Genomic DNA, 23,135 nt, shown 5'->3' on the forward strand with positions numbered 1-23,135 from the left:
ATCTTTGATGATTAACAGCATAGCCCTTAGAACACGTTACTGCATTTACATTCTTCTGTCTTGCTTTCCAAGGATTGGATTACTGTATCTTTGTATCTCATCCTTGTATCTCTAGTGGCTGGCACCTACTTAACCATGAGGCAAATGGAGAAATGAATGTGTGAATTATTGAATTTAAAGGTGCAGGGAGCCAGATAACGTCCTTATTTTATAGATGAAGAACCTAGATTAAGTTTATGTAATAGCAATACCAGTTTTTGATGTGACTAGCTTATCAGTTAAGTTTTATTGCTACTCCTTTATTGGTTTGGTTAGTAACCAATCTAATTTGCTTTAAAGCTCAATCAGAAGAACTGATTTTATAATTACTTAGGGAGTGTTTTAGGTAGTGTTGTAAAAATCTGACTTAATATATGACTATAGCATTTAACATGTATCGCTAATACTGGGTTATCATTTATATATTGTGTATGTTGTCAGTATGAAGCAGAAAACATCTTGGAATCCTTTGCCTTTGTTGGTCCTCAGAGTATTTAGATATGTAATGGTTTTGTTTTTCTTTAAATGGATTAAGAATTTCTAAGGAAATCTAGCATGAAACTTTAGTAAAACTTCATCTTGCGAAACGTTTGGCAATTTTGCAAGTGTTTATGTTTCCTGCTTTATGTTAAATGTGGCAGAGACATTGATAAGTTTTGAACCTGGGGCTTGGAAGTATGGAGACTGATGACTCTATTCTCTCTACATTTTTATATATTAAAAACTTTCATGATAAAGCCTGGAAGTTCTAGTCATTACTTTGTCAATATAAAATTTAAATGTTTGGAAATTTATATTCATTGAATAAAAGTTAAAAAAAATTTAAATGTTAAATATAGGTATTAGTAGGAAACTGTACCTTTTATAATACCTTGCTGAGTTTCTTGCTATAGTAGATTAAGCAAGTAATTTATGTAATTTTACTTTATACAGATAAGATTAATTTTTTCTGACTTGTAGTTTAAGATAATGGCCTTAGTTTTTTTTTTTTTTTTTTTAAAGATTTATTTATTTAATTGAGAGGTGGAGGTGAGAGAGAGAAGGAGAGACAGAAGAACAGTGGTCTTCCATCTGCAAGTTTACTCCCCAAATGGCTGCAATAACCTGGCTGGCCAAGCCAGGAGCCAAGAGTTTCTTCTGGGTCTCCCATGTGGGTGCAGGGGCCCAAGGAATTGGGCCATCCTCAGCTGCCTTCCTTAGCACATTAGCAGGGAGCTGGATTGGAAGTAGAGCAGCTAGGACTTGAACCGGCAATCAAATGGGATGCCGGCACTGTAGGCCATAGCTTTAACCTGCTGATGCACAGCGCTGGCCCCCTGATGACCTGTTTTTAGCTAGAGATCAATGATAAGATTTTCCTTCCTGAGAGAAAAACCCCCAAATTGGCAGTTTTATATAACAATAACATAAAAGTATCGATTATAATTATATATTACACTTATTTTGCAACTATATCTTTGTTTTATTACTTCAGAAATTAAAATTCTTTTAAAAGATTACAGATAGCGGTTACCTTGGATGGTAGGTAGGGGACCATAGGTAAATGTTAATTATTAACAACATTCAGCTTCCCTTGCTTTTTGATGGGCACACAGTGAATTATAAATAAATGTCTTACTTTAAGGAAATGAAAGATTGATTCATTATTAGTAAATTATTTAATACAGAGTTTTATGGAAAGGAAAATTCCTATTACAAATACTTAGTGTTTTGCAGTGTTACAAATAAAATTATTAGGAAGAGAATATAACAGATATGATTTATTTATAAGCATTAAGAATTTAAGTTAAAATTTATGCTGTCAATTTTATGACTATCCATTTAAGGGTTCTGATGACTGTCTTGTGAAAATTTGGGCAACAGACGATGGGAGATTATTAGCTACTTTAAGAGGACATGCTGCTGAAATATCAGACATGGCTGTAAACTATGAGAATACCATGATAGCAGCTGGAAGTTGCGATAAAATGATCCGAGTCTGGTGTCTTCGAACCTGTGCACCTTTGGCTGTTCTTCAGGGCCACAGTGCATCAATTACATCACTACAGGTAATTGTTTTAATCCCTGTGAAATCCTTTTTTGCTTCTGGTTTAAAGTTGATTTTAAGAAGCTACTTTTTCAGTCCAGTTTATAAGATCAACCAAAATGAAGAAATGAGTATTTCGGTTAAATATGTGAACTTCAAGTACCATGCTAGTCATGACCTTGGTCTGTTCTGCGTGTTTTCTGTTGTTATTAGTTACTGTTAATATGGTAAAAAGTGGATTTTATTTGGACCGTGTCATGCTTATAAATTTTTTTTTCTGTGATTGTTTTTCAGTTTTCACCATTGTGCAGTGGCTCAAAGAGATATCTATCTTCTACTGGGGCAGATGGCACTATTTGTTTTTGGCTCTGGGATGCTGGAACCCTTAAAATAAAGTCAGTTGCTATTTTGTTTCATAGAGTAATTGTGTTTAATTTAATGTTTGAAATTGCAATAGTAGTTGACAATGGGAATAAGTTTACTTTTTTTCCTTGAGTAAATAATAGAAATTCTTTTTAACTATTCACTGACTGCTTTCAGTTTTATGCCTTTCACTCACCCCTGCTGTTTTTTTTCTTGTATGCTTCAAAGAAAGTTTTCTCTTGTTAACAAGTCTACGCCTTTGCTCTCTTAACTTTATCCTAGCCCTTCTTTCATTCATAATATACTTGATTTATTACAATTTCTTTGTGTGCTATACTGTTTTGTCTCAGTAGCTCTTTTTGGTACTGAGGACATAATAGTTTTTAATGCTATTTTTAAAGATTATTTTATTATGTTACTAAATCTGTAAACTTGATTTTATTATAGATCTAAGGAAACTTAGGAAAACAATTAAAGTTTCACTGTCTGCCATTAAGGTAGATAGGTGCACATATACACCTATAGTAGCATTTTGCATTTATGTTTTTAGTTATTTTAAAAATACTTATTCATCAAAACAAGTTGACTGGAGAGTTACTTTTGATTAAGGACACTGAGGTAAAGAAAGGTTAAATGACTTTCTTCTAATTAAAACCTTTTTTTTTTAAATTGGCAAGTCCTAGTATATAGCACTTCCCTACTCTGTCTCTGTGTGCTAGACTCTATGCTTCTTAAATGGCTGTAGTAAGAGAGGAAGTGCTGTATTTGTCCATGGGAAGCAGTGTATTTAGTGATTTCACAATACTGAAATGGTCATTTCTGCCATTGTCAGGATTGAAAGTAATTTGGATTAAAAGGTATATCTCAATAATTATCTCTGATTTCTAGTTATATGTTATCAACCAAAGTTGAATTATTTAATAAAATAATTTATTTACACCTTTTCTAATTTTAGAACAGTGGTGTTTAGCTAATAGTTTCTAAATCAAGGCATAGTTTTCTTAAACTTCATGTGTTTGAACACTCCTATAGAATGGTTCATGTGACAGAGCAGTAGGGGGCATAGCAACTAGAGTAACATAAGAAAAAGTATATTTGAGAAGAAATTATGGTAAAATATAGTTCTTTGGACAAAGTAAGTTAATTTCACTTTAGTTATGTTCTTAGTACTTAAAGACTTTCTGTAGAAAATTAGATAAAAATGGAAGTGTTTTACTGACGTGAGTAGCTAGTAGCAATTATTTAATTGTTTCCTTTAAGGATGAGGGGGCTTCAAAAAGTTTGTGCAAAAAATACAATTAGGTATAGGCCTTTGGCCTACTGATTAAAACAATACTTGTGACCCTGTGTCCCATATCAAAGTATATAAGTTTGAGTCCTGACTCTGCTCCTGATTCCAGCTTCTTGATAATATATACCTGTGAAACAGCAGGAGTGGCTCAAGTAGTTGGAGTTGGGTCCTTCCCACCCACATGGGAAACCTATGTTGAATTCCTGACTCTCAGCTTTAGCTTAACCTTGGATATTGCAAGTACTTTGGGGAGAGAACCAGCAGATGAGAGCTATTCTCTGCCTTTCAAATAAATAAAATAAACAGATACACTTTTAAAAAAGGAATTAGAAGATACATTTGTTTTGGTGAAAAAACTTGAAGTCAATTCATAGTCTTTTCATCATAGATGTTTTTGTTAGAGGGCAAGGCAGGGAGAGACAGAAAGATATGCTGGTTCACAACCCCAGTGCCCACAACAGCTAGGGCTGGGTCAGGCCAAAACTAGGAGCCCAGAACTCAATCCAGGTATTCTACGTGGGTGGCAGAGATTCAACTACTTGAGCTGTCACTGCTACCTTCCAGGGTGCATTTCAGAAGGAAGCTGAAATTGGAAGGGGAGCCAGGAGTCAAATCCAGGCACTCCCATGTGGGATGTAAGCACCCCAAGGGTATCTTAAGCTCTGTACCAAGTACTCTCTTCATATCTTGTTTTCTTAAACAAGAAAAAGCGATTAGGAATTTAGTATAGAAACAGAAAATGTTTTATATAGTTAAACTGTCTTATTTGTGCTTTCTGAGGATGACAGTACTATTTGCAATAATGTTTCATGTTTCTGGATCCTTGAGAGGTGATTTTTTTTCATATAAATAATTTTTTCAGAAATTTTATGTAGAGATATAGATATATATATATAGATATATATATATAGATATAACCCACTATCCTTACACAATGTATATATATTATTATTTTTATATTATTATTTATATTATAGTAATATTTATATTATTATATATTATATATAATAATATATTATATATTATATTATATATTATATATTATATTATTTTATATATATTATTTTTCATACAAATTAATGATTTCATACAAAATAATTAGGTAAGTTTATACAGTTTTCTGCTGTTTCCTTAATTGTATTTATTGAAGGCACTTGTGTTAATTTTTATAGTTGCGTTATATTCTTCTAAGTGTTGTTACATTATGATTTTTCTCTTTTGAGGTATTAAAGTTTCTTCTTGTTATTTACAAGTGGTATTCTTTTCTATTTGCTGTTATGATTATCCTCTAAAAAATTAAGCCAAAGACAGGCAGAGAAATAGGAATAACCCATTTCTCCTTAGATATATTGATTTTGAGTCATTTATTTTCCTTTCTGTAATTACACGTGACTGATAACTGCCCAAAAATTTGACAGGATATACGTTGTTACTGTATTTATGTCAGCTGTTTCTTTTTTTTTGTTTTGTTTTTTTAGACATACTTATTTATCTTTGAAAGTCAGAGTTACACAGTGAGGATAAGACAGAGGGCATCCATCTGCTGGTTTACTCTTCAGATGGTTGCAACTGCCACCACTGGGCCAGGCCAAATCTAGGAGCTTCATCCAGGTCTCCCACATGAGTGGCAAGGACCTTAAACCATCTTTTGTTGCTTTTCTCAGGCCATTAGCAGGGAGCTGGATCAGAAGTGGACCAGCTGGGACATGAACTAGTGCCCATTTGGGATGCGTGGCAGCTATAAACAATGCACCACATCGCCGACCTCTCAGCGAGCCTTTAATATTTCAAGACAGATATTGTATTGCTGTGATGCTTTGGTATAAGCCAATGGGGAAATGACTTGGGAAACCCCGCTGTCTGCAGTAACTGAAAAAAAAAAATCATTTCAATTTTGGGAACCCGAGTCTATTGATAAATTGAGTTTTATCTAAAGATACTGTTTCCTAGATAAGTAATTTGAGTGGCTTGGTAACTAGGAAGCTAGCTCCAGTAGGAGAAACTGTCCAACTATATTTTGACTAGGTGTAAAATAATGGAGATCCTAAAATATGCAGATAATAATGATGTCTCCAAATTTTTGGTAAGCATTTAGTCTGTCAAGCTAATACTAAGGGCTTCATATTTGTTACATTGTTAGTCTTGTAACTACCCTATGAGGAAGGGACAATCACTATTTTTTGTGCAAATAACGAAAAAAAAAAAAGCATAGGCAGTTCAAGCAGTTAGCAAGTGGGAGTAGAGCCAGGATTTGAATACTGGAAGTATACTGTCAGGACCACTTCTTCAGCACTGTTCTAAACTAAATAGCAGTTATTATATGAGCTATCTAGAGTTTGTTGAATCTAATTAAAATACTAATACTAGTTTTTATTGAGTGTGTTAGGCACTATAGAAAGTATTTTACATGAATTAAATTCATTTAATTTTGTCAGCAACTCTGAGATAGCTTCTGTTGTTACCTTCATTTTGTACAAGAGGAAACTGAGGTATAGAGGTCTTAATTTACCAAAGGTCACACATCTGATAAGTGGCAGGGATGTATGCTTGCTCAATTCAGAGTTTGAGTCTAAGGCCCTCTTTCAAAAAATTTCCTCAACCATACATTTAAAAATAAATTATTGTTACCTGCTTATCTACTTAAAAATGACACTATAGACTCATTAGCATATTCTGGTAATGAGTTCCAACTAAAGGGTTGTTTGGCATTTATATGAACAGTTGTACCCAAAATTAACAAGATATGAATGAAAGTGGTAGTTTCTTGTTTCCATAATTTCAGATTTATTTACTTAACCTGTAATTGTTTAATTTTGCTTTGAATAAGTATTTTCATAACCACCTGTTTCTTTAATCTGTTGTGCTCAGTTATAAGTATTAGAGCTTGTGACCATTAAGAAAAATTGTCAATTTAAAATAATTTACAAACTCATTAATTTAGTTAGCCAAAACTTTTTGTTGCATTCTACATTAGTTAAAAAAATGACTGTTCTCACTGCTCAAAATATTGATAGATCAAAAATAGTCACAAGCTTTTACCCTAATAACAAAACTAAAACCACTCTAAAACTTGATGTTGTGGATTGTGAAGTTATGCAGTGCTGTCAAACTTAAGGCTGTAAATATTTTTATATTTCTTCCACTAATAGAGACAAACTAGGTCAAAAGTACAGTGAGTAGGGCTTCAAATATAATTCATGTACTAGAGCATTATATATACATTGTTGTATGATGAATAGTGGAGCTTTTAAGTCTGAAATTGATAGTTTTCTTTCTTTAATCTGGTTGATTGTAACATTAAACATTTAATAGTATTAAGATAAAACAACATAATACAGTTATACAAAAATTAATATAAATATGGTCAAGTAGATTTCTATTTTTTTTAATGTGAGTTACAGGTGACCTAGCAGTCATGTAGTCTTAGTTGATTTGACTGGGGAATGCTTAAGATTTTTACTTTTGGAGCCTTAAGGGATATGTTTTGTCACATTAGAAGGTAAACATAAGGGAGAAACTTAATTAACAGTGGCTAATACTGGACAAGTTTAGATGTTGATAATATGTGTCAGCAGCAGAAGTGGCACCTATTTTGCTAGTGTCCATATTTACAAATAACTAACTTCCTTATATATATTTGTATGTTGCTATTCTACTGTATGAAACACTGAATACTTGTTTAACTGATAAGAGGTGAGTGTAACTACTAACTGCATGTCTAATGTGACGTGACTTTGGGATTGTTCCCTATGCAGATTGTTGTGTAAACAGGAGCTCCTGTGAAACCTATATCTAGAGTTTGTACAAGATCTGCTGATCATGACACATAATGATTTCTAAGATGTTTTTAGGAAGGGAGCCATCTGTTGCTTCGTATTTAGTTTGGTCCTGTGATTACTTTTTGATACAGTTTATTTCTGGTATTACTGGTTTTTATTTTTTTTACTTATTTATTTTTTTGTAGTCCAAGACCTGCCAAATTTACTGAGCGCCCTCGGCCTGGAGTTCAAATGATCTGTTCTTCTTTTAGTGCTGGTAATATCCCACCTGCCCCACCTACCACTGCCCCCATAATTTTCTGCTTAAAATTGTGTATTGGAAAGCTTGTGGTGGAACACATAAAAGTTTTTGAAAATAATTTACTGTTGCATTATAAATCATATCTTCGTACATATTCCAGAGCTATTAAGTAAACACATAATTCAATTGAGAAGTATTTTAGCTTTGTTGAAATTTAGTTTATCTAATCACATGACTAATTTTCTTTTAAAGATTTATTTACTTTTATTTGAAAGGCAGTTACAGAGATAGAAGGAGAGATAGAGAGACTGAGCTTCCATTCAATGGACCACTTTCCAGATGGCTGCAATGGCCAGGGCTGGGCAAGGACAAAGCCTGATGCCTGGAACTCTATCCAAGTCTTCCACCTGGGTGCAGGGGCTCAAGGATATGGGCCATCTTCTGCTCCTTTCCCAGGCACATTAGCAGAGAACTGGTTGGGAAATGGAGCAGTCTGGACTGGCACCAGTGCCCAGTTTGGATGCTGGCATCACAGGCGGTAGCTTAACCCTCTGTGCTACAATGCCAGATCTAATATTTTCTTGAAGAAGGCCATAATGCTTTAGTAGGAGAGAATAAATAATTTCAAAATTATCTCTTACAAAGTGATTCTTTTAATGGTTCAGTGTAAGAAAGACATTATTTGCCCCAGACTGTCTTATTTGCTGTTTAAAAAGTAGCTGTATTGCAGTGCTAGTATTCCAGTTATATTTTGAATTTACGAAGCAGCATTTTGAATGGATGCTACAGATTTTTTTTTTTTTAAATTTTTGACAGAGTGGACAGTGAGAGAGAGAGAGAGAGAGAGAGAGAGAGAGAGAGAGAGAAAGGTCTTCCTTTTGCCATTGGTTCACCCTCCAATGGCCGCCGCGGCCGGCGTGCTGCGGCCAGCACATCGTGCTGATCCGAAACCAGGAGCCAGGTGTTTCTCCTGGTCTCCCATGCGGGTGCAGGGCCCAAGAACTTGGGCCATCCTCCACTACACTCCCGGGCCATAGCAGAGGGCAGGCCTGGAGGAGGGGCAACTGGGACAGAATCCGGTACCCCGACTGGGACTAGAACCCGGTGTGCCGGTGCCGCAAGGTGGAGGATTAGCCTAGTGAGCTGCGGCGCCGGCTTGATGTTACAGATTTTTAAGCAAGCTACGACCTAGATATTTAAAGTGAATTGATGATAAAATTAAATGTGAATAGATCAAACACATAATATTCTGATACGTTTCTGCCTTTATTTTCACTTTTACTTTTTCTATACTTTCTATAATGGTGGATAGCAGGATTACCCGAGAAAAGAGATAGCAACAAATGATAAAATGAGTCTCTTTTCTTCCATTGTAATACCTGTACATCTTTGGTTTATTTAGATTTATTTATGTATTTATTTGAAAGGCAGAGGGAGGGAGAGGCAGAGAGAAAGAGGTCTTCCATCTTTTGATTCACTTCCCAAATGGCTGCAATAGCCTGGTGTGGGCCAGGCCAAAGCCAGGAGCTGGGAACTCCATCCTGGTCTCTAGTATGGGTAGGCAGAGACCCATGTACTTCTGCTGTCATCTGTTGCCTTTCAGGTGCATTAGCAGGAAGATGATTCAGAAGCAGAGTAGCCAGGACTTACCCCGGATGCTCCATTATGGGATTCCTTTGTTGCAAGTGGTGGTGTAACCTGAAGCACCACAATTGGCCCCAACATCTTTTGGTTTCTTAACTCCCACATTAACAGTGCTAATGCCATGATGACAGTGTTCCTTCTAATAATAACATAAACATAGGCACTGTACATGCATGTGTTGTACTCTGAATTTTTGCCTCTTTCAGAGATAAAATGTTAAAGGTTTGGTGGCTAGGTCATTTAGCACTCATTTAATTATTTCATTTTATATAAGCACTGTTACGTGCTGTGCCAGATAATGGTGTTAAGAAGGGAACAAATGACATACACAAATAATGCAAAATAAAATGTATTGCTACGAAATTATTTGATTTCAGAAGAGTGCAGGCTCATTGTATTGCAAAGTTTGTAATGACAAGTTAGGGCCTTAAAATTTTATGGAATTTTGGCAGATGATAAATGGGCTAAGAGAAGGATTTTAGTAATGTTAAAGGAGACATGTTTTCTAGTGATGACTGATTTTTAACATGGTAAGAATATGTAAACACTTAGTAAAATTATTTTTCTAGGAGAAAGCTTTTCTCCTGTAAATATTGAAAAAAATCCATTGTAGTCAAAGTTATATTAGCTAACTTCTTTTCTTAAATTTCAATTATATGGGGCCAGTCCTGTGGTGTAATTGGAAAAGCCACTGCCTATAGTGCAGACATCCCTTATGGGTATGGGTTTGAGTCCTGGCTGCTCCACTTCCCATCCAGCTCCCTGCTAATGTGACTGGGAAAGCAGTGGCAGATGGCCCAAGTGTTTGGGTCTCTGCCACCCATGTGGGAGACCTCGAAGAAGCTCCTGGTTCTTGACTTCCCTCTGGCCCAGCTTCTGCCGTTGTGGCCATTTGGGGAATGAACCAGTGGATGAAATTCTTGCTCTCGCTCTTTCCCTCTCTCTCTGTAACTCTGCTTTTCAAATAACAAAAAAACAAAAGAAAAACTTAAATGTCACTTGTATATTTAAGATAAATGATTGGTTTTAGAGAGAAATTCTAATATCACTTGAATTTTGTTTAATTTCATATATTTTTGAGGTTATGTTTTATTTATGTGTGTTGTTCTTCATAGGTGGAATGTTTCTGGCTACAGGAAGCACAGATCATATTATTAGGGTTTATTTTTTCGGATCAGGTCAGCCAGAGAAAATATCAGAATTGGAATTTCATACTGTAAGTACTGCTGAATAAATTAGATAAGTATAATTTAAATGAGTTTAATAGTTTATATTTAGCATCCATTTTATTGTTTATCTGTTTGTGTTTAGGACAAAGTTGACAGTATCCAGTTTTCTAACACTAGTAACAGGTAAATACTTACTACATTTGTCTAATTCAATTTTAATATTATGAGATAAAGATGAGTCTAATCTCTACAGTTTTATTTATAAAGTTATATAGGAATTAGTTGCCTGAAATAAATATCTTTACCACTTAAAGCCTTCTTGTGCATGTAAACGTCTTAATTTATAATATTAGTTTACTTGAACACATTTATAATAAGAAATCATTTATGTTTTCCTGTGTATTCTCTATATATTAAAGTATAGAGACGCTTTTGGTAGAGATTGGAAATATATCCGAGTGTAACATTTGAGACAAACCTATTTATTGATAGAAAATGATGATAGTGTGTTAATTTTCTCATGTCTTATTTTACAAAGAAATAAAGCTATTTCTAAACATTTTGAGTAGAACTCGTCAGTTTCTTCTACACTGAGAGGAAAACATTTTTCCATTGGAAGCTATCAATTCTATTTCTAGAGTGGTGAATAACAGCCTTGAATCACATTTGAATGTTATTTTTGAGAAAAGACATGACATTAGAACATTTATGTATAAAATATTAAAAAGCCTACAAAGTTTAAGGAAGTCTTACATTTCTAGAGATTATTTGCAGGAATTATCTGTATTGTATTAGAATGCTGTATAAATAAAGATGAGTGCTGTCTTTTAAAATGAAACTTTGAGAAGAACACGTTTTCATAAAGCATTTGTGGTTTGTCCTTGGGGGACTGTACTCCTTTTAATACAGATTTGTAAGTGGCAGTCGTGATGGGACAGCACGCATTTGGCAGTTTAAAAGAAGAGAATGGAAAAGCATTTTGTTGGATATGGCTACTCGTCCAGCAGGGTAAGAGATAAAATTTGAAATATTACATAGTTATAGATAAGGGGTGAGGAACATCCAGTTTACTGGCTGTGTAAGGCATCTGAAATTGTTTGGTCTGCCCTCTTGATGTAGTCACAGTCAGAACTCAAAATTAAATAAATCTGTATATAATAGCAGGCTAATTTGATTTATTTATTTAAAAGGCAGAGTTACAGAAAGGCAGAGAGAGAGAAAGTGATAGAGAGGGCTTCCATCCACTGATTTACTCCCCACATGGCTGCAATGGCCAGAGTTTGGCCGATCTGAAGCCAGGAGCCAGGAGCTTCTTCTGGGTCTCCCATGCGGGTGCAGGGGCCCAGAGACTTGGGCCATCTTCTACTGTTGTCCCAGGCCATAGCGGAGAGCTGAATTGGAAGTGGAGTAGCCGGGACTTGAACTGGTGCCCATATGGGATGCTGGCACTGCAGGCAGCGGCTTTACCTACTACGCCACAGCACCGGCCCCAGCAGGCTAATTTTTAAACTGATAATTTTGTATGACCTGCACATGATGTTAAAAGTATACAAATAGTCTTTGGCAGAAAAAAGTTTTCTACCCCTGATTTGAAGTATGTAATGTAATAAGGTGGAGTGATTCTTAGTCTGTGAAATCATATCACAACAACTAGAGCTGCTATAGAAGATACAGTGTTGATTTTTACGAAATGATTCCTTAATGGATATAAGACTTGCAGGACCATTGTTGTGGCAGAGGCTTAAGTCACCACCTGTGATGCCAGCATCCGGTACGCGAACTGGTAGATGTCCCGGCTGTTCCTCTTCCAATCCAGCTCCCTGATAATATGTCTGGGCTGGGAAAGCAGTGGAAGATGGACACAAGTACTCGGGTCCTATTACCCACGTGGGAGACACAGAAGCTCCTGGCTTCTGCCTGGCCCAGCTGTGGCCCTTGTGCCATTTGAGGAGTGAACTATAGGATGGAAGATCTGTCTCTCCCTCTCTCTAACTCTGCCTTTCAAATAAATAAATAAATAAATCTTAACAAAAGAAGATAACAACTTGCATTCTAGTTCAGTTTTCTGTTTTTTTTTTTAAGATTTATTTATTTTATCTGAGTGACAGAATGACACAGAGGGATTCTTCTTCCGTCTGCCTGTTCATATCCCAAATGGCTACAATTTGCGGACAAGGCAAAACCAGGAGGTAGTAACTCCATACTGGTCTCCCAGATCGATGGCAGGGGCCCAGCTCTTTAGATCATCTTTTGCTGCCTTCCCAGCCGCATCAGTGGGAAGCTAAATGAGAAAGCAGAGTAGCCGAGGCTTGAACCACGCATTCTGATGTGGAATGCTGACAGCTTAATCCGCTATACCACAATGCTGTCCCCAGTTCATTTTTTTTTTTTTTTAAGATTTATTAATTGTTTATATGAGAGGCAGTTACAGAGAGAGAAAGAGGGAGAGACACACAGAGAGAGGTCTTCTATCCACTCGTTCACTCCCTAAATGGCCACAACAGCTGGAGCTGGGCCAGTCTGAAGCCAGGAGCCAGGAGCTTCTTCCTGGTCTCCCATGTGGGTACAGGAGCCCAGGGACTTGTGCCATCTTTCACTGCTTTCCCAGGCCATCAGCAGGGAGCTGGATCAAGAGAGGAGCAGCTGGGACTTGAACCAGAGCCCATATGGGATGCTGGTGCTGCATGTGGAGGCTTAACCCACTACACCACAGTGCTGGCCCCAGTTCAGTTTTCTTAATAGGATAATAGTATTTGTAAGACAGTTACAACTTCTGATGTTTTTTTCAGAAACCAGAGTATATTAAAATATCCCATCTATCACAGAGGGATAATGTTTTCTATCCAAAGGTTTTCTTCAGCTGAGATAAATTATATTACATATTGTAACTGTTATTTTTATATTATATATTACCATTTTTCTCTACTTGTAGTTAACTCAAATGGATAGGAGGGCAGAGTAGTCAGAACATGATGGAAGAGTAAATGGTGGAGTTGATAGCATAGAGTTCTTACATCTAGATAGTTAGAACAGTAATGTTTACCCAAGGTCATTTGATACTAATAGCTTAGAATAGAATCAGGGATTTCCTGACCCTGTGTAGTGATTTTTGCCATTATTATATGTGGATTCAAATTATTCTCAACTGCTATTAAATAAGTTAAATAATAAGAAAATACATTTTGACTTTTGTCATACTATTTTATAAAGTCATTATAAACAAATACTGCCTCCCTTACTTTCAGTCAAAATCTTCAAGGAATAGAAGATAAAATCACAAAAATGAAAGTAACTATGGTAGCTTGGGATCGACATGACAATACAGTTATAACTGCAGTTAATAACATGACTTTGAAAGTTTGGAATTCTTACACCGGTCAACTAATTCATGTCCTGATGGTGAGAAAGAAAAGATTTATTTTTATTTGATATAACTGAAGCTGGCTATGGAAAGGGATATTTTTATTAAGGGCTTTATAGTCTTTTATGTTAGCTAAAAAGTTGTTTTCTAGAGTAATAAGGCTTTGTGGGTGGTTGTAGTGATTTTAAAATGCATTTAAACAAGTTTGGCTTGCAAATATTTTGTAGATGCTTGCTGTTTTTTGCTGTGTAGGAATGTATTAATAGTATTCTTATGTTTCACTAAATGAATGCAAAACCCTGGACAAAATTAGCTTAGATTCATTATTATATACACATAGATAAATTTGGATGTTTTTGCCAATTTAAATAATTCTTAGAACTTAGTTTCTCAGTTCCTAGGAATGTTGCTATATTGGTGTTTCATTAATTTTTTTATTTTTATATTTAAAATCTGTGACACTTCAAACATATTTCAGGGTCATGAAGATGAGGTATTTGTTCTTGAGCCACACCCATTCGATCCTAGAGTTCTCTTTTCTGCTGGTCACGATGGAAATGTAATAGTGTGGGACCTGGCAAGAGGAGTCAAAATTCGATCTTATTTCAATATGGTAATTATCAGTCATTGTTTTATAGCTGTTAAAGATTTGGGAACTTCTTGAAGGTACTTTGCATATCACAAAGGAAATTCATTTATGACTTGGTTTATACATATTTTGACTTTAGATTTCCATTTGTAAAGAACTAATTTATTCCATACCTGAATTAGAATGCCTATATGTTGTGAAAACTGGTATAGTTGTAGTTTAATAGTGTAGTTTTAATAGTGAGCAGAAGCTCACAAGCATGAAGATATAAGAAAGAGAAGAAAGAAATGTTTGGAAAATAATCAGCACAAATGACAAATAAATATTTATGTTGCATTATTGAATGTCATTGTCAATCCTGTAGTGCAAAGGAATTAGATTCAAATGCATTTCAAAATTAAAGCTGAAGAGTTAGGCATTTCTTGCCTTTGATTATATTATAGTGTATTACTTATTTGAACTTACCTTTTTCTTTTATAGTTTATTTCCCATATAGATTTTACCATATTTTGCAGAGTTTTTGAATTATAGTGATTTAGTCTCGTAGATAATTTGAGCAGTGTTTCCTCTCATTTCTAAACACTGTATAAAATATAAAGGGTTCCTAAAATAAAGCAGTCATATAGTCATATTTTCTAAAAATAGATTTGAATTACCTGTATGTACACATTCAGTAATACATCATAAAATAATAGTTAATAGTGTGTGGTCAAATTTTTTTTGTGAAACAAATTATTTCACAAAATAATCATTCGTGAATAAAATAATGTAAAAAAATTGTATGGAAGTGATCTATTCCTTGATTAATAATCAGAGAAGTTAGTTTTGCATAATAAATAGGAAGATACAGAGAATTTTATAAGTGAAAGAATTAACTTTACCTGTCTTTATGACTGTGCTTAGTGTGTATCAGTAAGAAATCAGGTTTGTAAAATTCTCATCTTTCTATAAATATAATGTTGATTATTTGGGGTGCAATTGTTAATCATGGATGGATTTCCTTTGTGATTATATAGAGAATTTTTAAAAAGAAAATACATAAATATTCTGGTAAGAAGTGTTATTTCTTTCTCTGTCCTTGTATTTCTGATTTGTTTATTTTTGCAACATTCTCTACCTTCAAAGAATCACACCTACAAAAGGGGCATTATTTAGTAATTTCATCTTTTCAAAAGGCATTATTGTATTGATAGAGTGTTTGGAGAGAAACTTTTTTCTCTTAGTTGAATACTGTTTTCACCTTTTAGTTACAAAGGTGAATTTTTCCTCATCAGGTAAGTTGCCACACTAATATTTCACCTTTTTCATAGATATAAAAATCATACCTTGAGTGTTAGATAGTTTGCTTTTAGTGCATTACAGGTTAGTCTATTACAAGTTAGTATTGTAACCAGAAGTAAGAATTCAGCCAAAATATATATTCTTTGAAATTAGCTAAGAAATTATTCTGGAACGGCCTTCAACTTAATGCTTAGTGATAGTTTCAGATGAGAATGTTTTTCTTGTTCTTTATATAAATAAGAAAGAAAACCTGTAAAGGGCGCAAATTATGTTATATTGGGTGTTATCCATAGACTCTTGACACTGTGAGAGAAACAAAACATAAACTAATATAGATACAAATTATATCTTGCATTAAAAACCTTAGGAAAACAGAAAATGAGCTTACCTCACCTTAATTAATTAAAGATATTCTCTTTACTTTTTTGATGCTTTTTAATGATTTGCAAAATGCTTCCATATATATTACCTCATTTTGGTTTCATGAAAACCTTATATAATTAACGTGGGTTTCATTATTTCAGGTTTTATAAATGGAGAAACTGCACATTACAAAGATGAAATCTGTTGCCTAGATTTACCTATGTTTCACACTTATTTTGTGGAAACTTGGACTTATACCCATGATTGTTGCTAATGCATTCTTAATAGTTCATCTAGTTATGGTTTTTTTTTTTATTTTTAGCTTTTCTCAATGTCCTTGCAAACCAAACTTCCAACTCCCAGTGTATGTCCAGGGGATAGTCTTTTACAGTATTAACTCTTGAGTGGATCTGAGATCTTATTGTTAAATTTTATTTTTTTTCCTGTCAGTTTACAAGTTATCTAAATGCCCTACTTCCTTTGCTCTTCATTCTTTTTTTCATTTCATTGCCTGTTTTATCTATGGGCAGGTGAAAGAAAAAAAAAGCATCCAGAATTTCTATTATTGAAAAAAATGGAAATTTTAGGGTGTAGGAGCTTATATTCTTGGTGTCTGCTATTATGTATGAATGAATTTTGGGTACAGTTACAGTTATTTGGCTCTGTATGGCTAATCTAAAATTTTGAATTACTAAGATACCATACAACTTAACATTAGGAATTTAATTTATACTGAGTTTTACTAAGTAATCCCAAGTTCAAGTTAATGTTTTCAGTTTTTCTCTTTTTTTGAATGAACCAAGGAAAGAACCAAAAGAATTATGAATATAAAACAACTTTAGTCTTTTAAGAAAAATGAATTTGTTAACATACATTCCTTTAAACCACATCAGTTATTGTTCATATTTCAGCATATTATGTTATATTAAAAATACTATATGTTTGGCTTTTATCAAAGCATGTAACATATATTAAAAATATTCCTAACTAGTTGAATATAACTCAGGAAGCCTATATTTTTCTAAGCTCTAATTAAATGCTAATAATATAAATTATTATCGGAAATAACTTCAATGTATGTACAATTATCTGGACTGAAGTTGAGGACATGGTAATATTCACTTTCCCTGAAAGAGGTAGGCAGGTTTACAAGTTTACTTATTATAATCTTAAGTGCTCCTAAATATAAATTTTTGTGGCTTTTTTTTTTCATTAAATTATCACACAGTATAACTGATTTTTAACTACATATTCAAATGAATGTGAATTTCTAAAGATAATGAAAAGAGAATTTTTCATATTTCTTAGTGCTTAGACAATTTGGCTATTAGTAGCTAAAAGATACTAGCAGTTGTATTTGAGGACCCCCTGTTAGTAGCTTTCTTCATGTCTCTGGCACTTTTGCTTTGTCTCTCTTGCTCTCTTTTCACTGTAGTCTTAACTGTACTCTGATTATCTCTTTTCATATCTTTCTGTTTTATGTTATTTAAAGCTATAATTTGTTGCCTCCTGTCTGGTTTTGATTTTAATTGAAGATTTCAATATGTCTCTTGTTAGAAAGTGGTTTTACTGAATTTGATTTTTGCTTTACTTTGTTGTCTCATGGGTAAATTTGAAATAACAGTTTTTATTTAATTAAAGGTTTCCTTATTTTTATAATTGTTCTCTTAACCTTTCTTTTACTTAAGAGTTAAAAAAAAAAAATGTTCCAGTGTCCACTAATCCAGAACAATGTATTTCTCCTTGCAACGTCCCAAATGAGCAGAGGCTGCCAATCTACCACTCAGAATTTTTGCACATACATACTTCTGACATTAACATGTTCTCAGTGTGACCTATATTTTAGTTTTAGATAAATGTAGCTGCTCGTATCTAGGAAAGAAAGAAAGAAAAGCTCAAAATAGCTATATCTCATTTCTGTTCTCTTCTGAATGAGAATTTCAAGTTTCTATCTTTATCTCTATCATCCATCTACTGTCATTTAACAATATAATGTCAATATTTATATTGAGTATGTTAAAAGGGCTCCCTGATACTTCTAGTTCTTATTTCAACTTCTTTGGATAAGAATTACCTTCAGTTTTCTTATCAACCTTAATTATTATTTTCTTTCAGCTATCTGGGGTTCTTATAGATACTATCTTATTTTCATCTATGTATATCTTGGTGCAAAAAACATACCATAAAATTGGTTGCCATGAACATGAGTTTGTCATAGTTTTATGTTTGATGGATTACTTTTGTGTAGTAACTTTCACATACTCATGATCCATTATCACAGAAGTGTTTGAGATTTGATAGTTAATAAGGGAAAGTATGTGGTTATACAAGTACAGAATGTACACATGCAGGTGAAGATATTTTGATTGACATATATTTGAGTGATTTTGTGTTAAGCACAAAATATGAGAACCACAAGGAGGGATATAGTCATTTTTAACCAATTCACAGTTAAGTTAGGAAGATAAATGTAAACCTGAAAATATAAATAGTTTCAAATGGTAGCATGACAAATGATGAGGCAATTGTGATATCTAAAAATGTAGGCATTCTGTCAGGGTGGATGTTCAAAGTTTTGTTGACAAGGAAGAATTGAAACTGTATCTTGAAAGTTAAATAGATGTTCAGTAATTTTATAAATGAATGGAACTTTATAACTACAAGGTAAATGTTATACATGTTGTTTAAGTGATTTAGAAAGTTTGTGTGGAGTAGATTTTGCAAATAATGGATGGTAAAACAGAAAGCATAGATTGAGGTGGATTATTAATGGCCTGAAATGATCTCATAAACATAAAGAAGAGTAAATGTAGTGGGGGGTTTGTAAATTATGAGAAAAAATAATTTTATTGCCAGTAGTAGTATTTCATATATAAAATCTGATCAATGTAGACGGAACTGTTTTATCAGTAAGATTATAATAAGAAATTATACAGGTAGGTAGTAGTGAATTTATGAAGTAAGGAAAAAAATATTTTGTGTCATATATTGGGATTGGGCTGTTCCTGGCTGTTTGAAGTGACAAGAAGGAAAGGTTTAATAGTTAAATTCAGAGTATTAGGTCAGTATGTCCTTGACAACAATGTTATTTATTAATGAGAATATGAAACACATGAGGAAAAACTGATTTGTTTTTAATTCATTTGTATATATGTTTATTGTATAAGACTACCTTTGTGGAAATGGCCATTAAGCACTTGGAAATAGAATAGTTGGAAGAGCTAGGAGTAGAGAAAAAGAAATGTTAAGTTGTTCCATACAGAATGATGTTTGCCTCCTCATGGAGATATGGTGATATAGAGGGCAGTGTAGAGGACTTAGAATTAAACTTTGAAATGTACTTAATAATTACAGAATGGGGAAGAGAACACAGTCCCTAGAGAATGTGTTAGGAGGATACCTTGTTAGTATGTTAAAGGAGGAGAAATTAAGTTTTAAGGAAAACTTAATAATATTGCTGTCTACAGAATCAGATAAGAAAATGCTGATAAATTTGAAAATGAGTTACTTATTTTGGTAATATTTTTCCTTTTTTAAAGGTTTATTTATTTATTTGAAAGGCAGAGTTAGGAAGAATGGGAGAGAGAAGGAGGGAGGGAAAAGGAAGAGTGGCAAGGAGAAAGAGAGAGAGAGAGAGAGAGAGAAAGGAAAGAATCTTCCATCAGCTGGCTCACTCACCAAATGGCCACAACATCCAGAGCTGGGCTGATCCGAAGTCAGGAGTCAGGAACTTCTGGGTCTCACATGTGGGTGCAGAGGCCCAAGGACTTGGACTGTCCTCCACTGCTTTTCCCAAGCACATTAGCAGAGAGTGGATAGTAGAGCAGCTGGGACTCAAACTGGTGCCCATGTGGGATGCTAGGGCCACAGGTAGCTGCTATACCACAGTGCCAGCCCTGATATATATGAAAATCTAGAGCTGATTCCTCAGAATCACTTTTATATAATAAATTATTTTAATTTCATACAGTAATTTGATCTATGATTTTGTCAAGCTAGATATAGCAGTTTTTTTATTTAAATTTCCTAATCAGCACTACTTATTTTATAATAATGGCCATCTTAGTTCAGATGAAATAATGTTCTGTAAATTAAATTAATTTTCACTGTTAAAAGAAATGTAGAGTAATGGTCTTTTAGAGGAATTTGACAGTACTTGAATACAGATAGCCTCCCTGATACAGTCTTTGTGTACACAATAATAGTTGTAATAATCAAAAATAACCAACATGTATTTTAAATATAGTCTGTAGTGAGTATCTAATATATACTGTTAAGTTTATTTTCCCTCATGTTATTGAACTCTAATTTGAATGAATGAAGTACTCAGGATAATTTTTAGTATAAGTTTCTTAGGGCACATGTTTAGCGCAGCTATTAAGATGCCTCTAGGGGGAATGCCCGCACCCCCTATGAGAGTGCATAGTTAAAATCCTCATTCCTCTTCTTCTGATCCAGCTTCTTACTAAATTGTACCTGGGAGGAAGCAGATGATGGCTCAAGTACTTGAGTCCCTTTCACCCACATGAGACTTGAATTGATTTCCAAGTTCCTGGCTTTAGCCTTGAATCTTGAACATTTGGGAAGTAAATCAGCAGATAGATCTCTTCTGTTTGTCTCTCTTTCTCACTCTGTCTCATCTTTCTGTCTTTCAACTTAATTGAAAATGAAAAATTATGATTCTTACCTGTTTGGTTTTTGATATTTAAATCTATATAATAAAATTATTAGAGCAAGATATGCATGTTAAATATCCTCCTCTACTCAGTAGTATGCTCAAAAAATGAATAAAATGTAAAAAGTAACCTTGAGCATAGAATTGAAATAATTGTATAACAGGATAATTCTGCCTAAAATAGCATGTTTATTTAAACTTACATGCTTTGGAGGTTTTGTAGAAGTATACACATATTATTTTCTACAGTAGATTTATATTCCTCATAATTGAAAATACTTTAGATCCTATGATTTTATTCTGTATTCTAGAGCTTTTACTATATTTCATTTCTAGATTTGTTAGTAGGTTCTTTAGCAAACATTCTGAATATCAGATGGTAGAATTTTGGAACAGAGTTGAAATCTAGTGATCATTTCAGTTATCTTCATAATTCCACAGGGAGATTAGGGGATTTGTTCATTACTCAAGGCAAGATCTTTGGAACTCATTCCTGCCTTTTATTATTCAACTTTCTACTTCACAAAAATTGTGGTAGAAGTTGTATTTGGTATCCTCCCCCTCAGAATATGTACTAGAATACTTTTTTTTTAAAAGATTTTATTTATTTATTTGAGAGGTAGAGTTAAAGACAGCGAGAAGGAGAGAGAAAGGTCTTCTATCCACTGGTTTACTCCCCAAATGGCCGTAACAGCTGGAGCTGCGCCGATCCTAAGCCAGGAGCCAGGAGCTTTTTCGAGTCTCCCTTGCTGGTACAGGGGCTCAAGGACTTGAGCCATCTTTCACTGCTTTCCTAGGCCATAGCAGAGAGCTGGATTGGAAGAAAAGTATCCGGGACTAGAACCAGTACCCATATGGGATGCCGGCGCTGCAGGTAGAGGATTAACTTGCTGTACCGCAGCGCTGGCCCCACCAGCATACTTATTAAGTATAATAATTTGATCATAAACAAAGCACATACAAGTTTTTTGTTTGCTTTTTTAAAAAATTCATTATGAATCTCTAAATTCCTGACTGGCACTGTGGTGCAGCATATTAAGCCGCCACCTGCAGAGTTGCCATCCCATGTGGACACCCATTCAAATCCCAGCTGCTTCACTTCTGATTCAGCTTCCTGCTAATGCTCTTGGGAAAGCAGCAGCAGATGAGTCCAAATCCTTAACCCACATATGAGACCTGATGAAGTTCCTTGCTCCTGGCTTCAGCCTGGCCCAGTCCTAACTGTTGTGGCCATTTGGGGAGTGAACCAGCAGATGGAAATCTCTTTCTCTCTGTGTCTCTCTTTCTCTATCTCTGCAACTCTGCTTTTCAAGTAAATGAATAAATCCTTACCAAAAAAACACTCTAATATTTAAAAAAAATTTGTTTTTTTTTGTTTTGTTTTTTTTTTTTTTTTTTTGACAGGCAGTGTGGACAGTGAGAGAGAGAGAGACAGAGAGAAAGCTCTTCCTTTGCGGTTGGTTCACCCTCCAATGGCCGCCGCGGCCAGCGTGCTGTGGCCGGCGCACCGCGCTGATCCGATGGCAGGAGCCAGGTACTTCTCCTGGTCTCCCATGGGGTGCAGGGCCCAAGCACTTGGGCCATCCTCCACTGCACTCCCTGGCCACAGCAGAGATCTGGCCTGGAAGAGGGACAACCGGGACAGAGTCCGGTGCCCCGACCGGGACTAGAACCCGGTGTGCTGGTGCCGCAAGGCGGAGGATTAGCCTAGTGAGCCGTGGCGCCGGCTATACTCTAATATTTTTTAGAACTTAAGCAGTATCAAAATTTTCTATTAAGAGAGTCATTATTTTAACTTATCTCCTTTAGAAAAACAAAATATTGAAATTGCTGAATTATGTTTATTTATTTTAACTTCTATTGAAATTTTTGTTGTTATTATTTAGTATGTGTGAGTTTTATTAAGTGGTCTTTATTTACACATGTCCCAAAATATGTATAATAAGCTCCCTTGATTTTCTTAGAATAGTTCTTTTAAAATATACTTATTTTGAAAATTTATCATTACTTATTAATGTCTCAGCATAAACTATAACAGTATTAAATTTTATGTTGACTTATTCTCTTGTTACATAGTACATTTAATTTTATAATAGCCCCATATGCCTTTCATGTAGATACAGTGGATATTTTCTTTTTTTTTTTTAATTTATTTTTATTTTTATTTTTTTGACAGAGTGGACAGTGAGAGAGAGAGAGAGACAGAGAGAAAGGTCTTCCTTTTGCCGTTGGTTCACCCTCCAATGGCCGCCGTGGCCGGCGTGCTGCGGCCGGCGCACCGTGCTGATCCGATGGCAGGAGCCAGGTACTTATC

At 34.6% G+C, this 23,135-nt stretch overlaps 1 protein-coding gene across 16 annotated transcripts in view; it reads left to right on the plus strand.

Moving 5' to 3' along the window:
- PHIP (PHIP subunit of CUL4-Ring ligase complex) overlaps positions 1–23,135 on the plus strand; it is a 164,062-nt gene that overhangs the window by 52,537 nt on the left and 88,390 nt on the right. For all 16 annotated transcript variants that reach the window (XR_011388640.2, XR_007922917.3, XR_016233922.1 and 13 more), the window contains 8 exons: positions 1,866–2,087; positions 2,360–2,460; positions 7,684–7,754; positions 10,499–10,599; positions 10,695–10,735; positions 11,462–11,560; positions 13,798–13,951; positions 14,392–14,526. Coding sequence is in view for 10 of the 16 variants with exons in the window: in XM_051854539.3 (XP_051710499.1) it covers positions 1,866–2,087; positions 2,360–2,460; positions 7,684–7,754; positions 10,499–10,599; positions 10,695–10,735; positions 11,462–11,560; positions 13,798–13,951; positions 14,392–14,526 (924 nt within the window). In the remaining 6 variants the exon portion in view is untranslated. The remainder of the gene's footprint in view (positions 1–1,865; positions 2,088–2,359; positions 2,461–7,683; positions 7,755–10,498; positions 10,600–10,694; positions 10,736–11,461; positions 11,561–13,797; positions 13,952–14,391; positions 14,527–23,135) is intronic.

Source organism: Oryctolagus cuniculus, chromosome 5 (genome assembly GCF_051225735.1).
Source record: "Oryctolagus cuniculus isolate XC-2025 breed Fujian yellow rabbit chromosome 5, ASM5122573v1, whole genome shotgun sequence".
NCBI classification, from domain to species: Eukaryota; Metazoa; Chordata; class Mammalia; order Lagomorpha; family Leporidae; genus Oryctolagus; species Oryctolagus cuniculus.